This window comes from Elephas maximus, chromosome 1 (assembly GCF_024166365.1).
Source record: "Elephas maximus indicus isolate mEleMax1 chromosome 1, mEleMax1 primary haplotype, whole genome shotgun sequence".
NCBI lineage: Eukaryota > Metazoa > Chordata > Mammalia > Proboscidea > Elephantidae > Elephas > Elephas maximus.
Window position 1 is genome coordinate 24,453,869 of NC_064819.1, and position 15,225 is coordinate 24,469,093.

At 40.4% G+C, this 15,225-nt stretch overlaps 1 protein-coding gene across 2 annotated transcripts in view; it reads right to left on the reverse strand.

Annotated features, from left to right (window-relative positions):
* Positions 1-15,225, reverse strand: part of IL1RAP (interleukin 1 receptor accessory protein) — a 161,100-nt gene that overhangs the window by 94,498 nt on the left and 51,377 nt on the right. For both annotated transcript variants that reach the window (XM_049880343.1, XM_049880350.1), the window contains exon 2: positions 14,620-14,684. In XM_049880343.1, the coding sequence (XP_049736300.1) occupies positions 14,620-14,683 (64 nt within the window). In that variant the 5' untranslated portion in view covers position 14,684. The remainder of the gene's footprint in view (positions 1-14,619; positions 14,685-15,225) is intronic.

The window sequence follows — 15,225 nt, forward strand, 5'->3', positions numbered from 1 at the left end:
ACTGCCCATTGTAATGAAGGCAAACATAATGACACCCTTAATCTGGGCTGCCTCCTGCCTACCTCATCCTCCTCAGCTCATGCCACTTTCTCCCTAGTTCTTGAAGCTTCGGCAACATTGGCGCCATGATCCTATGGCTTCAGGGCCTTCATATATGCTACGTCACTGCCTTCTGCTCTGTAAAGAGATGCCTCTTCTCATTCTTCAACTCTCAATAGAATGCCATCTTCTCTGATAGATCTTCCCTATCCACCCTTTCTGGGGTATTATCCCATTACTTTAAATCATCAATGTAGTGTCCTATTGATAACCTTCACAGCACTTCTTTTTTCAATGGTGTATTTACTTGTTTTCTTCAGGCTGACCCTTTCCCTCTCCCCAACACTGTAAGCTTCATGAGGGCAGAAATAATGTCTGCCTAGCTTACCAATCCAGACAAGCACAAACACTAATACATACTCATACTCTATGAATGAACTGATGCAGTGTCTTTCTCTTCTTTAGACTCCATGTGTGACCAAGTTTTGCACATAGCAGGTGCCCAGAAAACACCTGCTGAATTGGATTTCATATCCAACCATGAAGAACCAGCCTCCGAAAATATAGAGGTTATATAGATCTTTGACCTATTTGTATTAAATCACAAACGTGCATTCTCAAAACAAGAGGGGGAGACTTACCATCCTTTTGTGACAAAAGTGTTGCAAGCTTTCAAATGGATAACTAGCCTGTGAAAAACCTGATTCTCCTGGGTGTGCAGAGGATTTGTATATTAAACCTGCTGGGATTTCAGTTTAGGAGTAGATTCCAAGTTGGTAGTGAGTGAAACAGCTTAACTCTCTATGGACTGGTAATATCCACCCCTCCTCTGCCAGCCTAATCTTTTGTGCACTTGGTGAATCCAGGTGGTAGTTACTCCAGCTGTTTTGTTACCACACACACATACACAAAGTGACAGCTTCTGGGAAAGATAAACCAAGCCAGCTCCATCAGAAATAAAAAGGAACTAGGAGTGAAACCATCGTGAAATTTCAAAACTCTTTCACACGCAACCACTGCCAAAGCCTAGTAGAAAAGAGCTGGCATTTTTACACTGAAAGGAGCTATACACTGCTGTGTACCAGGAATATCTCAGAGACACATGTAAACATCATTTACCAAGTCCCTTAGCAACTAGGAAGAGGGATGGAGCCTGCAGTGTTCGGGAAGTTGCAGTTGGTATCTCTGAGTTAGCCACATGGGAAATCAAATGAATAATGCCAAAGCAACCCTGCTTGGGTACCAAAGGTAACAGTCTCCCCCTCAACCTGCATCCCACCTTATTGAACCACCTTTCCTTCATCCATCTGCAACCTTGTTTCAAACTACTTCCCTTTAGGGAATATATTATAATTGAAAAGAGGTACATAATCTCAATTCATGCAATTGCAGCGCACTCTGTGTGTTTCAGGGACGCTTGGAACAAATGAATTTGGAATAGTGTTTGCAACCTGAAAGATCATACTCTATTTTCTGAATTTTTTTAATTGTCTGAATGTCTCTTTTCAAAGGTATGTGTGTCGCATCATCAGATATTGACCTAAATCTTTGGTTGGCATGTTTTGAAAGTAAAGTTTTAATGGTAAAGAATTCAGTGGGGGCACATAATAGTGGAAACAGCACGTGTTTTAAAGTGACAGGGCAATACAAGCTTTACCACTTACTAGCTATTGTGAGCCTAGGTAAATTAATTCACTCTTCTGAGTTAGGAGTTCCTCAATGGTGAAGATAAATGGAAACACCTGTCTTAAGGGGCTGTTCAAAAATTTATAAGGTACACACACACACGCAGAAGCACATTCCCTGGTTTAACTGTTATTTCCCTTCCCTTTTATCCTTTCTGTTACACACACACACACACACACACACAAACTGTATAGTTATTACCAATTTCCACAGAATTAGAATAAAAGAGATTTAAAGCTATGCTTAGCTTAGTTTAACATGATCTTCCTTTAGGGATGAAAAAAATTCAATATTGTATAATGCTTCATGGCTATTATTGCAGTCATCAATTACCACTGCATTGTAGAGGAGAGGAAGAACCTTTTTTAATTACAGGATATCTAGAGTCGTAAAGGTGAGATAACTAAGAGTTTGACCTAATAACGCAATTCGGGAACAAAGACCCTGTCTTCTTTCTTCCTTAGAATCTCACAAAGAGTACTGCACGCAGTGGAAAAGACTACTCTAAAACATTCATTGACTAATCACTCTATGCGCTAGTTCCAGGGCTTAAGTTGTTCTCCAAAGGAAGTTGCACCCTTCTCCTATGGCTTGAATACAAGTTGGGTTTCCACTAAGCCACAAGCAATACACTGCCAACAATACCAGGTTGTTTCTGCCTTAGAACTCATGAATGCAGAAAGCAAACGGGCCATCAGAGTCTTACACTCTCACTTGCTGTCATAGATTGAATTGTGTCCCCCCAAAATATCTGTCAACTTAGCTGGGCCAGGAGTCCCAGTATTGTGTGATTGTCCGTCATTTTATGTGATTTCCCTATGTGTTATAAATCCTATCATTAAGATGAAATGAGGTGGATTAGTGGCAGTTATATAGATGAGATCTACACGATTAGATAGTGTCTTAAGCCAATCTCTTTGAGATATAAAAGAGAGAAGTGAGCAGAGAGACAGGGGGACCTGAGGTTCCTGCACTGAGATGCTCCCAAACCAAGGCAAGACTGATGACGAGGATCTTCCTCCAGAGCCAATAGAGAGAGAGAAAGAAAGACTTCCCCTGGAGCTGGCACCCTGAATTCGGACTTCTAGCCTACTGGACTGTCAGAGAATAAACTTCTCTTTGTTGAAGCCATCCACGTGTGGTACTTCTGTTATAGTGGCACTAGATGACTAACACACCTGCCATCTCATCTTTCTCCATTGTTGTGAAGGCCAGGCAGGGCTCTATGCCTCCTTCGTTTCTCCTATATACTTCCTTCAGAGTACAAGTGTGCTAAGTGACAGAGGATTACCTCCGGAAATTCGGACGGCTCTCAGGACCGAAGGCACACTAGTTGTAAGGACACATCTGTATAACATTTGAGGCTTCTATTTCTTCCCATCATTTTAATAAAATACAAAAAAGAAAAAAAAAGTTGCCGCCGAGTCGATTCCAACTCATAGCAATCCTATAGGACAGAGTAGAACTGCCCCATAGAGTTTCCAAGGAGCACCTTGTAGATTCACACTGTCGGCTTTTGGTTAGCAGCCTTAGCTCTTAACCACTACACCACCAAGGTTTCCGTTTTAATACAATAGTGAGGGAAAACTGCACTGTTTCAGAAGGAAACCATGCAATGCAAAGCTCAGGAAGAGAGGGCAAGTAAATAACTTAAACTTGTGGTGTTGTTCGTTGCCATCAGGTTGATTCCAACTCATGGCTACCCCATGTGTTACAGAGTAGAAACTTCTCCACAGCGTTTTCTTGGCTATGATCTTAACGGAAGTAGATTACCAGGCCTTTTCTTCCACTGGGTGGGTTCAAACCACCAACCTTTAGGATAGCAGTTGAGCACAAACGATTTGTTCCACCTTGGGACTTTCAAAGTGGTATTCAGAGATTTTTTTTTTTTAATGATCTGAAAAAGTATATAGCTGGGTTTGTATCAAATCTAGCAAATCCCTCTATGAGGAGACTGTACCTGTAACTCTACATAATTTTCCTCTTTGTATTTCTGTCTTTCTCTCTCACTGTCTCTGTCTCTTCTCTCTTCCTTCTCGCCCTCTACTTTCCTCCTCCCTGTCACCCACCTCCTCTCTCTTCATTTTCCTTTACCTTGAGTGGATAGTAAAAAAATGTTGAAGAGGCATTTAGAATCAAGCCATGGATTAAAACAAAACGAAACAAAAAAATCTTGCATAAGACAAATCCAATTTTCCCTAGGACACCAAATAGATAAAACAGTCCTAAGAAAATGAAAGGATAAAATTAATGCTTTCTTTCTGAAGAGCAAAAGCAGTTCATTAAACAATGTCAGGGACAGCTGAAGTCCCGAAGGGACTAGAAAAGGACAGAGTAAACTGAGGCACATCCATTTAAAACTAGTAGGTCTAATGTGTATAACAGCAAAAAAAAAAAAAAGGCGCATGGAAAACAGTTAAAGGTTTCTCCCCAAAGTAAAAAAGAGCAAATAAAACTATAGTGAATTACAGTTAATTATGGATGAGATCCACTTGGGAGTAATCACCCGTATACCTGTATTTGCTTTGCACCAATAAACTCCCATATTTCAACTACTGTATAGTTACACTTGTTATGCAAGAGTATGTAAGTCATTAGGGATCCAAAGAATTTCACCACATTACATTAATGAAGAGTAAAATTTATGTAGAAAAACCATTAGTGACTGATGGATGCACTCTCCTTCTACTTTGTTTCTCTCAGGTATCTACACACTTATGGAATAGACCCTGAGGGACTGTGTCTGAAGAACAGTTGGGCTATACTCTTCTCCTGGCCATTCTTGCTAGCACGGCAAGGGCAAACCTTAAGGGGCCAACAAGAGTCTGTTATATCAGTTAAGGAAGAAATGCAACACCGATACTTTGGTGTACATATCAAAATGTGCACTCCTACCTACCTCATACAGCACTTAGAAAAATATGACACTATCTCAGAAAGAAAACAACAACAGATGATGGTGAAGAGCTTTATAACTATTATTCTGGATCCTACAACACTACAGGATAAAAGGGAATACTGTTTCAACTGTGGCACAGACTATCAACTGTTCATACGGAAGTTCAAGCTGAAGCTGAAGAAAATTAAAACAAGTCCACAAAAGCCAAAGTATGGCCTTGGGTATATTCCACCTGAATTGGGAGACCATCTCAAGAACGGATTTGATGCATAGAACACTAATGACTGAAGATGAGATGAGTTGTGGGATGACATCAATGACATTATAAATGAAGACAGCAAAAATCATTAAAAAGACAGGAAAGAAAGAAAAGACCAAAATGGATATCAGAAGAGACTCTGAAACTTGCTCTTGAACACAAGAGTAGCTAAAGTGAATGGAAGAAATGATGAAGTAAAAGAGCTGAACAGAATGTTTCAAAGGGCAGCTTAAGAAGAAAAAGAAAAGAATTATAATGAAATGTGCAGAGACCTGGAGTTAGAAAACCAAAACGGAAGAACACACTCAGCATCTCTCAAGCTGAGACAACTGAAGAAAAAATTCAAGCCTCAAAATAACAATATTACAGGATGTTATGGGCAAAATATTGAATGACCCAGAAAGCATCAAATGAAAATGGAAGGAATACACAGAGTCACTGTACCTTGGTTGACATTCTGCCATTTCAACAGGTAGCATATGATCAAGAACCGATGGTATTGAAGGAAGAAGTCCAAGCTACGCTGAAGGCATTGGTGAAAAATAAGGCTCCAGGAACTGATGGAATACCAACCGAGATGTTTTAACAAATAAATGCAACACTAGAAACACTCATTCATCTATGCCAAGAAATTTGGAAGACAGCTACCTGGCCAACCTACTGGAAGAGATCCATATTTGTGCCCATTCCACAGAATGGTGGTCCAACAGAATGCGGAAATTATCGAACAGTATCATTAACATCACATGCAAGTAAAATTTTGCTGAAGATAATTCAAAAACAGTTGCACCAGTGCATCAACAGAGAACTGCCAGAAATTCAGGCCAGATAAAGAAGAGGACATAGAACTAGGGATATCATTGCTGATGTCAGTTAGACCTTGGCTGTAAGCAAAGCATACCAGAAAGATGTTCATATGTGTTTTATTGACTATGCAAAGGCATTTGACTGTGTGAATCATAATAAATTATCAACAGTATTTCAAAGAATGGGAATTTCAGAACACTTAATTGTGCTCATGAGGAACCTATACATAGACAAAGAGGCAGTTGTTTGAACAGAATGAGGTGATACTGTGTGGTTTAAAATCAGGAAAGGTACGGGTCAGGATTATATCCTTTCACTATGCTTATTTAATTTGTATGTTGAGCAAGTAATCCAAAAAGCTGGACTACATGAAGAAGACCGGCCCATCAGGATTGGAGGAAGACTCATTAACAACCTACGATATGCAGATGACACAACCTTACTTGCTAAAAGCAAAGAGGACTTGAAGCACTTACTAATAAAGATCAAAGAATGCAACCTTCAGTATGGATTATACCTCAACATAAAGAAAACAAAAATCCTAACAACTGGACCAATAAGGAACATCTTGATGAATGAAGAAAATTTTGAAATTGTCATGGATTTCATTTTACTTGGAACCACAATCAGCATCTGTGGAGGCAGCAGTCAAGAAATCAAACAGTTCATTGCATTGGGCAAATCTGCTGCAAAAGATCTCTGTAAAGTGTTAAAAAGCAAAGACGTCACTTTGAGGGCTAAAGCATACCTGACCCAAGCTATGGTATTTTCAATCACCACATATGCATGGGAAAGCTAGTCAATGAATAAGGAAGACTGAAAAGGAACTGATGCCTTTGAATTATGGTGTTGGGGAAGAATATTGAACACACCATGGACTGCCAGAAGAACAAACAAATCTGTCTTGGAAGAAGTACAGCCAGAATGCTCTTTAGAAGCAAGGATGGTGAGCCTTTGTCTCACATACTTTGGACATGTTATCAGGAGGGATCAGCACCTGGAAAAGGACATCATGCTTGCTGAAGTAGAAGATAAGCAAAAAAGAGGAAGACTCTCAACAAGATGGACTGACAGTGGCTACAATAGGCTCAAGCATAACAACAATTGTAAGGATGGCACAGGACCGGACAGTGTTTGGTTCTGTTGTGCATAGGGTTGCTATGAATCGGAACTGTCTCGATGACACCTATCAACAATAACAACAACAAAGAAGTTAGTCAGCTAAATAGAAAATGAATTATAAAAGTAGGGGAATAGGAGTGGGTGGGTACTAGCCTGAGAGTGAGTCACTGATAATCAAGGTGGCAATCAGGTTCCATAAAGCTCATTTCAAAGTGGCAGAAACAAGTGTTCGGGGAAAAAATGCCAAAAAAAATAAGATATAAAGGGCAGAATAAATTCTTATAAACCAGACTTTGCTATCTACATCCATATGCAAACATGTATTTCCTGCAAAAACACTGGTTTCCCGTAAGCAACAGAGCGACGTGAAGGAAGAATCAGGTCATTTTACCAAATGTAGAATTATCGCTGTGAAACAAGAAGGCTGTTCTAGAGAGTCTGTATTTACAAAGTCAGCAGAGGCCATTAAATTGGGGTGCTCAAATCTTGTTTCAATTGGGCTACCGAATACCCACCCTTGGGAAGTATAAATAACTTAAAAATAAACATTATTAGCATGCTTCAAAATACAAATACAGCTTTAAAAAAAGCATGAAGAGATCTGCCCCCGCAAGGCAGCATTTGAAGGACATCAGAGTGAAATGCTGTAATTTCAATGACCTTTTTTTTAGGTCTAAGAAGAAAATGGAACTGTATTCTTCATAACAAAAAACACCAAACCCACTGCCATCCAGTGGATTCCGACTCATAGCGACCCTATAGGACAGAGTAGAGTTTTCAAGGAGTGCCTGGTGGATTTGAACTGCCAACCTCTTGGTTAACAGCCGTAGCACTTAACCACTATGCCACCAGGGTTTACATTCTCCAAACGCGTGGACAAAATTGCATTTGAAACGAAGGGTGTTCGGGATGACCGGCCGCGAGCAACTGGGACAGGACTCAATGCCACAAGTAAATCTAACTATAGAGTTTCCATAAAGCACATTCAAATAAAATGAGGCCAAAGAGCTTGGCAACAAATTGAATCTTTATCAAAAAGCTGAATGAATCATTAGCATAGCATTAAAAATATGATATGTCCTTCCAGAAGTGAATAAAATAAAATAGAATTTATTACATACACACCAATATTCTCTTTGCCTGCAGGAAATCCTGTCCTCCACAATCTGTTCCCAACTTACCCTTCCCGCTTGGTATCTAAAAGCCTTCACACTATCCCTTCAGTTACACTGGACTACTCTGTTCCCAGGTAAGAGACGTACCGTATTTCCTCTTAGAAAAGAGCAGTTACTCTTTGACTGGGAAGTCTTCCCCAATACCTCCTGACAGGATTACTAAGAACTTTCCTTGCTGTCTCGTGGCATTCTCTTCGGTATACCATTTCTCTTCATTCTCTCAGACTTACGGTATTACTGTGAGGCCCCGAAAAGAAGAACCTTGACTTATTCACCAGTGATTCTATAATATAAATGGGCGAAATACTTGCTCTTTAGTGAAAATTGTTGCAAGGTATTTGTAATTAGAAACTGTTCAATTAAATAACAGAAAGAGTGTTCATAACCTGTGAATGATCATTAAGGCATAATGGTCCTTGGTAAAAGGAGAACCGGTTGGGGTTTTGCTGTTATTGTTGTTTGGCTGGCTGGTGGGTAAGGCCTCAGTGAGACAGAGTGATTATGTAACATCATAAAGCAACTCACAGAATGAAACAGCCAGAATTTTAACCAATGTCTCTTGATTCCTGGTAGACCACAGTGTTTTTATTTATTTACTTACTTTTCATAGTATAATTCACTCTGAATAAGGCAATTGTCTACTTCCACCCTGGGAAAATTTCTTTGAATCACAGTGGAAAAGAACTCAGAGGATCCATTAGCAGAACAAAGTCCTAAAGAAGGCAAAGAGGTATAAAGGAAAGAGCACTGTTTTTGGAGTCAAAGTAGCCTTCAAAGCCCAGCTCTATCAGGCAAGCCAACCACGATCACTTTTAACTGAGGCCTTCTTCCTGGCTCTTCATTTCCTGAAGTATCAAACAGGGTGTAAGAATCTCAACCCCACAATGTTTCCTATGAAGTAAATGATACCCATTGCCATGAAGTCCATGCCAACTCATAGTGACCCTACAGGACACAGCAGAACTGCCCCATGGGGTTTCCAAGGCTGTAAATCTCTACAGAAGCAGACTGCCACATGGAGCAGCTGGTGGGTTTGATCCACTGACCATGCGATTAGCAACTGAGCGTTTAACCACTGCACCACCAGGGCTCCTTGAAATTAATGATAATATGTGTGAAACCTAGGGCTGCACCTGGCACACAAGTTGACGTTGAAATAAAAAACAATATTTAAAGATCTTCACGTGTATGTGCATCTTGGGGGCAGGAAATGCATTGCCTATCACTTTTCATATTGTCTATGTAGCAAATAATTTCGATATGGCAATATTTTTTAAATTCGCCATATTATATGTGGTGCCATTTTCACTACCTCCCATCTTGGAATCACAGGTTCTAAATATTTATTTCTACTCTGAAGATAGCTTTAACAGTGTGACTTTTCTAAAACACTGCCAATGTAACACACCCAGAGAAATGTGTGATAGCTTAAGTTTTCTTTCTGAATTCTTACAAAAGGGAACTACTTTGAGTTTAGTAGTGAAAATGGTCAACACTATAATAAGCAAAGGGAGCCCTGGTGGTACAGTGGTTAAAACGCTTGGCTGCTAACTGAAATGTCGGCGGTTCGAACCCACCAGCCGCTCCATGGGAGAAAGATGTGGCAGTCTGCTTCTAAAGATTACAGCCTTGGAAACCCTATAGGATAGTTCTACTCTGTCCTATAGAGTCGCTCTGAGTTGAAATCAACTTAACAGTAATGGGTATAATAAGCAAAAACAGGAATATTGAGTTTTGACCTTGGAATTACAGTGATTTTCCCCCTAGCCAAACCAGTCGCTGTTGAATCAAATTCAACTCATAGCAGCCCTACAGGACAGAGGAGAACTGCCCCACGGGGCCTCCAAGGAGCAGCTGGTATATTTGAACTACCAATCTTTTGGTGGGCAGCCCAGCTCTTAACCACTGCTCCACCAGACCTTCTCCCCCAAAAGAAAACTTAAAAACAAAAACAGCAAGTGGGAAAAAATACTCCTTATCTAAAAAGCACAGAAACCATTACTGAGTGGTTCTTCAAGAGTCAGCACAACTATTACTTGCAATCCCTTGTATCTTAATCTTCTTTCTAAACTGTTTGCATCCTGGTAGAGCTCATGGGAAGCATATTTTATAAAAATAAGATGGATCTTGGGAGCTGGAGAACTATAAGTCTTTGTTCTGCTAAGTATTAGCTGTGTGGCTTTGGGTCGAAACTACTTTGAGCCTAAGGTTTTTGTTTTTTCTTTCTTTCTTAATCTAAGAAAGCGAGTAACACCACCTGCCCTGACTACTCCGTGGTTTGGGGGTGAGAATCAAAAGATGTCGAATACGTAAAATGCAAAGTGCTTTTCAAGTACACTGAGCTTTATCATTACCACCACAATTATCAAATTATAATTATATTATTGCTATAATAATTATTCAAGCTTAATTCCTTAAAAGAAAGTAATACTGGCTTTTGGTGATTTGTTTTTATCACGACCTGAGATGAAAATGCTGTTCTCTGAGCGAGTAAGAGAATCACAATTTCGCTCCCAGAAACACTAAGTTCTGAGTTCAGAACTTGGCACCTCAAAGGCCAACCCACTGCACTTGAAGGTCATTGCATGGTGCTAAAGTGTTTGTTGAAAGTTAAGAGGACTTGAAACACTTACTGATGATCAAAGACTACAGCCTTCAGTATGACTTACATCTCAACATAAGGAAAACAAAAATCCTCACGAGTGAACCAGTAAGCAACATCATGATAAATGGAGTAAATACTGAACTGGTCAAGGATTTCATTTTACTTGGATCCAAAATCAGCACCTGTGGAGGCAGCAGTCAAGAAATCAAACAATGCATTGCATTGGGAAAATCTGCTGCAAAAGATCTCTTTAAAATGTTAAAAAGCAAAGATGGCACTTTAAAGACTAAGGTCCGCCTCACCCAAGCCATGGTGTTTTCAATCATCTCATATGCATGCGAAACCCAGAAAATGAATAAGGAAGATAGAAGAAGAAATGATGCCTCTGAGTTGTAGTGTTGGTGAAGAATATTGAATATATCATGGACAGCCAGAAGAATGAACAGATCTGTTTGGAAGAAGTACAACCTGAATGCTCCTTAGAAGAGTGGATGACAAGACTTCATCTCACCTACTTTGGACATGTTAACAGGAAGGACCAGTCTCTGGAGAAGAATATCATGCTTGGTAAAGTGGAGGGTCAGCAAAAAAGAGGAAGACCCTGGATGAGATGGATGGACACAGTGGCTGCAACAATGGGCTCAAGTATAACAACGATCATGAGGATGGTGCAGAACTGGGCAGTGTTTCGTTCTGCCGTATATAGTGTCATTATAAGTCGGAACTGACTTGACAATACCTAACAACAAAATTATATTGTGGTTCCTTTTATAAATTTGAAGCTTCCCTTAAGAGAATTGGGAGGAAAGACCTGGGAATCTGCTCCCGTAAAGATTACAGCCTAGAAACCCTATAGAGAAGTTCTACTTTGTTCTATAGGGTCACTATGAGTCAGAATTGACTCAGTGGCACACAACAATGACTTAAGAGAATTCTCTGACAAATAATAACCAGGGTCTACACCAAAGGGCCCAGAATAAGTCGAAACTCACTAACATATGTATATACATTCCTTTAGGACTTTCAAGATATTTCTCCCCAGTTCCTTACATATATCTCTGTTAAGATGAGAACCTGAAGTGTAGGAAAGCCAACAGCTTCATGAAAGACCCGTAAGTCGGCCAGCGCCTGCATCATTGCAAAAGGCATTACCTACATGTACAGAGAGGTTGGTTGATTCCTCAGGATGTGTCATGATCCCTTTTTCCCCTAGTTGCCCACGGTCAGCCCTGCTTTAATTTTTGTCCACAACACTTCCTTTTTGTTCTTGTTCCTCTAACTAGGAAGTGCAGGACTGATACTGACACAATACTCCTCTTCATAAGGAAGGCAAATGAGTATGTGCCAGATGGGCCGAGGGGATTACAACATGTTTCCTGCTCACACGGTGACTCAATGGGGCTGGTATGAGAACTTACATTCAGTAAAGCAGCTTCCCCTGGCAGAATTACGAGTCACAGTTCCTGGGTAGAAAACTCACTTTCCAATAGCACTTGGGAGGGAGCTCCTTGGATGGATTACAGCAAAGGTCATTCAGAAGGGCAACAATGCCAGGACCACTGGGGGAGGCATCAGTACCCACTAACTTCCGGGACTTCCCTCTTTCTCAGTAAAAGTAACACAGTTACCTCTTTCTTTACTTTCAAGATAGGGCAGGGCACAGAACCACACTGATGGATTACTGGTAAAGATCAGAGCACATTCCATTATAAGACTGGCCAGTTTGGACAAAAAGGGATCGGAAGGGACATTTATCCATCTATTTAGCATATATGAATGGAGCGCCCACTGTGTGTCTACGTGTCAATCGCACTTCCAAGTACCTGTATAACAAACTCAATAGACAAGTGCCTGCCCTCATGCAGCCTAAAAGCAGAGAAAGGAAGGAAAGAAAAAAAAAAAGGAATGAGAAAGGAAAAGAGAAGAGAGAGAAGGAGGAAGATAAAAAGGGGGAGAGGAGGAAGAGAATTAACATAATGTCAGGAAATGATGAACGCAACAAAGAACACTAAGGCAGGCTAGAGGGCTAGGGCGTGATTGGCAGGGCTACTTTAGTTATGATAGTCATGGAAGGCCTCTGTAAGCCAATACTATTTAAGCATAGAACTGAATTAAAGAACAAATTATAATCAGGGGTTACATTCAATATATTTAAAAATAAGTACATCATGGCACTGACCAATCAGATGGGATGCCCAATCAAGAAAGCCAGATGACTTTTTAAACAGCCAGTAGGGTTGTAGAGCAGTGTGTTCCAGCTGAATGTCAGCCCTGACTATAATATATTCTTTCCACTGTGAAGACTTTGAGGGTTGACAAGGTAGGAAGTTATCACTACTTCTCTTGGTTTTGATCTGTACTCTCTTCTAGGTAAGCCCCTCCTTTAGTGTTATGTTTGGTTTTCAATACTATGCTTTAAGTTTCTATACGATACGACAGAAAAACAGAAAGGCACCCAGGTAAGAACCAGAATATTGAGGGCTCAACCTATGACATATGAAGAATAGTGGAAGGCATACATTGCAGAGGATTGGGACCAAGGCTATATGATCATTGACTTAATATTCTGAAGGCCTCTCACATAGGAAAGGAACTAAAGCATGATATTCAAAAAATGGACCACGAGCTTCAGGACTGCTTGGAGTCTTAGCAAATGTTTAGTACATAGAACTGAAATTTGTTTTTTTGTCGTTTCCATACATTTCTTTGGTTCAGCTGCTTATTCAAAACAGAAACACCTAATCCAATGGTTCTCTAATTTTAATGCGGGGAACCTAAGGATCTTCATTTAAAAGAGGTACACGGGAACCTCTTTTAAATGAAGATCCTTAGGTTCCCCGCATTAAAATTAGAGAACCATTGGATTAGGTGTTTCTGTTTTGAATAAGCAGCTGAACCAAAGAAATGTATGGAAACGACAAAAAAACAAATTTCAGTTCTATGTACTAAACATTTGCTAAGACTCCAAGCAGTCCAAAGATGTAATTGGCTGCCATTAGATGGTCACTTGTCAGAAGTATCATAGAGCAGTTCCAAGCAGTAGTTCTAAGGATGGGAGGAGAACTGAAAAGATGGACTTTCCGGCCCCTCTCAACCCAGATTTCATATGATCTGGCTCCATGATGACTGGATTTGATTATTCAAACTTAATAAAGACGTTGGCTGGCCCCTCTTATGAAAGCTACATCCAAAGACAGAATGAGCCTAAAGACAAGGCCTTTTATTTCCTATACAGAATCAGTATGAGAGAAACCTATCATTATTTATTTGTTTCTATAAGGCCCCAAAGAACTGCCACCACCAAAGCCTCATCCGCCATTGATTCAAGGTTAGAAAACAGAGCGATGGCACCATCAATGCCATGTCCTTTCTGATAGGACCTAAATAAGGGAGAGAAGTAGGATTCTGGTTGGCTTGGGTGCAAAAAACAAAAAAAAAAATCTGTTGCAGTCGAGTTAATTCCAACTCATAGAAACCCTACAGGACAGAGCAGAACTGCCCATAGGGTTTCCAAGGAGTAGCTGGTGGATTTGAACTGCTGACCTTTTGGTTAGCAGCTGAGCTCTTAACCACTGGGCCACCAGGGCTCCTGGGTATGTAAAAACCAAAAACCCACTGCCATTGAGTCGATTCCGACTCCTGGTGACCTTATAGGACAGAGTAGAACTGCCCATAGGGTTTACAAGGAGCACCTGGTGGATTCAACCTGCTGACCTCTTAGTTAGCAACCATAGCTCTTAACCACTACACCCCCGGAGTTTCCTGGGTGTGAAAGAGATGGGAAAATTCCAAGTTTATACACACCAGGCTACTTCCCTGAGCGCTAGCTGCCCTTAATGATTATAGACATGTCAGTGGTTCCTCCATCACAACAATTCTATGATTAATTCAATATCATATGTGCTACCACAGAATACAGTGGAAATAAACAACCTTATATTCTCTTAAAGTCATTCTTAGAAAAGAGTGGATGCATTGCCTTATTTGTGGACTGTATTTGAACAGACTGTCAAAGTCATTCACTTACCTGAGACACCACTTTGCAGGATCCCACAGAAGCAGAGGCTCATAACATACCACAGGAGTCCCATCCTGTTAACAGAAACACAAAGGAGAGTCCTTATTACTCTTGAGTGCTTAAATAATAACTCATGCATATGCATACTGACTGTGTACCAGGAAACGTTCTAAGGGCTTTACACATATTAACTTCTTTAATAATCAAAACAAATAAGATAGCTCCTCCCCCTTTTTTTAGCCCCTTATTTAAAAAAAAAAAAAAAACCATTGCCGTCAAGTCGATTCCGACTCATAGTGACCCTGGGGGACAGAGTAGAACTGCCCCATAGAGTTTCCAAGGAGCACCTGGTGGATTCGAACCGCCAACCTTTTAGTTAGCAGCCATTGCACTTCACCACTATGCCACCAGGGTTTCCAGCCCCTTTCTACAGACAAGGAAACCAAGGCAAGTTTAAATAATTTAACCAAGATCCCTTGCCTATAAAACTGTTAAACAATGATCAAACTCCAGCAGTCTGGCTCCAGAGCTGTCTCACAGTCACTGAACTATCATTGCCTCCTGAAAAAATATTTATCTGGATTTTTTCACCAGGAGTTGCATTGCTGGCAGATT